The 1,573-nt window shown below is 33.7% G+C and overlaps 1 protein-coding gene across 1 annotated transcript; it reads left to right on the forward strand.

Moving 5' to 3' along the window:
- Positions 1-780: 780 nt before the first annotated feature.
- Positions 781-1,168, forward strand: OCT59_029233 (uncharacterized protein; the record flags this gene model as incomplete). Its single annotated transcript, XM_066142431.1, has 2 exons — positions 781-823; positions 918-1,168. The coding sequence occupies 2 exons, from the start codon at positions 781-783 to the stop codon at positions 1,166-1,168; spliced, it is 294 nt and encodes a 97-aa protein (XP_065994570.1).
- Positions 1,169-1,573: the final 405 nt, after the last annotated feature.

Consider the following 1,573-nt stretch of genomic DNA (forward strand, 5'->3'; position numbering starts at 1 on the left):
AAGACGCGTATTTATTCATCTGTCATCGGATCTCATTCAACTATCTCCCCTAACAACATTACGAGTTTCCCTAACAACGTTGCAGGATCTCCTAATAACATTACAGGCTCCCCTAATAACATTGCAAGTACCCGTGATTCCTCACCTCCGGTATAAAACGGTGATATTCTTTCTCTGAAGCGGAGCAAGGTGAAACTTTTTGACGCGGAGAAAGCCATTTACAACTTTCTCGTTAAGTATGAGGCAAGCTTCCCGATATACTCGTAGAAAATTTCGCTGCTAAACAGTCAGCAAAAATTTCCTAGTTGAAAATATTAAAATATTTTTGAAAGAATCAGCATTTCATGGTTTTTATAAATCCAATCCTATTGAACGCCTAAAAGAGATGTACGTCATACGTCATAAGAATGCACATGGGATCGTTGAGAATAATAAAGGGCGTTTATGATCTTTCTCTGCAACAAGTTGTCCATTTGACGTGAGGTGGTTACATGTCTTGGTAGTGACTATAAGGAGGTATACGCTGCAAAATTAAACGATGGACAAGTAGAGCAGCAATTGGTATTTCTAACATTCAAGCACCATCATCGGATTTTTTCACAAATTTAAGAAGTTTGACGATGAAATACTTAAACGATGGACAAGTAGAGCATCAAGTGATATTTCTAACATTCAAGCACCATCATCGGATTTTTTCACAAAATTTAAGAAACGGTAACCAACCAGGAATGCATATGAATCAAATAAATTTATTAAAGATCGTCAAAAGTTGCCAAAGAAATGGAACCTTTGATTAAATATATTGATTTTAAGCAAATCAAAGGTCAGATCAAAAACCTCTAAATCCTAATTTGGTAGCTGAATCTGAATCTACTGGCAGATATAATTCTAAATTTAATAATGATGCTACTAAACAGCTTATGAGTTATCGGAACTATCCAGTTTAGATAATTCAGGTAAATACAATAATAGGTATCGTAGTGGCACGACTTCTTTGAATAATGAAACTTCTAGTCAATCCAGAGCATATCCATTGAAGCGAAAACTGGATGATACAGACTTTGATCAGATGGCGGATTTTGTGTTGGGTGTATTTAGGAAGATCAAGGAGAAGAAGACGGGGAAAACAGAAAATCGTAGTTTTCATTGGAGAAAAACGAAACCTTGATAGAAATTTGGAGGATGGCAATGATAAAGAGAACATATACAGAACAAATAAATAAATTGATAATTTTGTGTTTGGTTCTCCGATTCGATGTTTAATGTGGTAAGAATTCAAGTTGATCATTCTTTTCACGCAAAATCTTTAAAACTATATCATAGTAAATTATGTTTAAAACAAAATTAGACAATTGTTAGGTTCTAATTCAGGCTTTTATTATAACATTTATCAAATTATTGGAGGGAAAATTTTTCTAGATATAACAGAATTTAAGCTTTAACACTGAAGACGCAGATCATGATAGTGGTAGTGAAAAGGATCGGACGAAATAAGTTGATTGGTTTTATTATTTCAATAGATATTATATAAAGATTAATCTTTACCTCTTCGCGCTGAATTTCAAAAGAATGT

This window comes from Rhizophagus irregularis, chromosome 9, assembly GCF_026210795.1.
Source record: "Rhizophagus irregularis chromosome 9, complete sequence".
NCBI lineage: Eukaryota > Fungi > Glomeromycota > Glomeromycetes > Glomerales > Glomeraceae > Rhizophagus > Rhizophagus irregularis.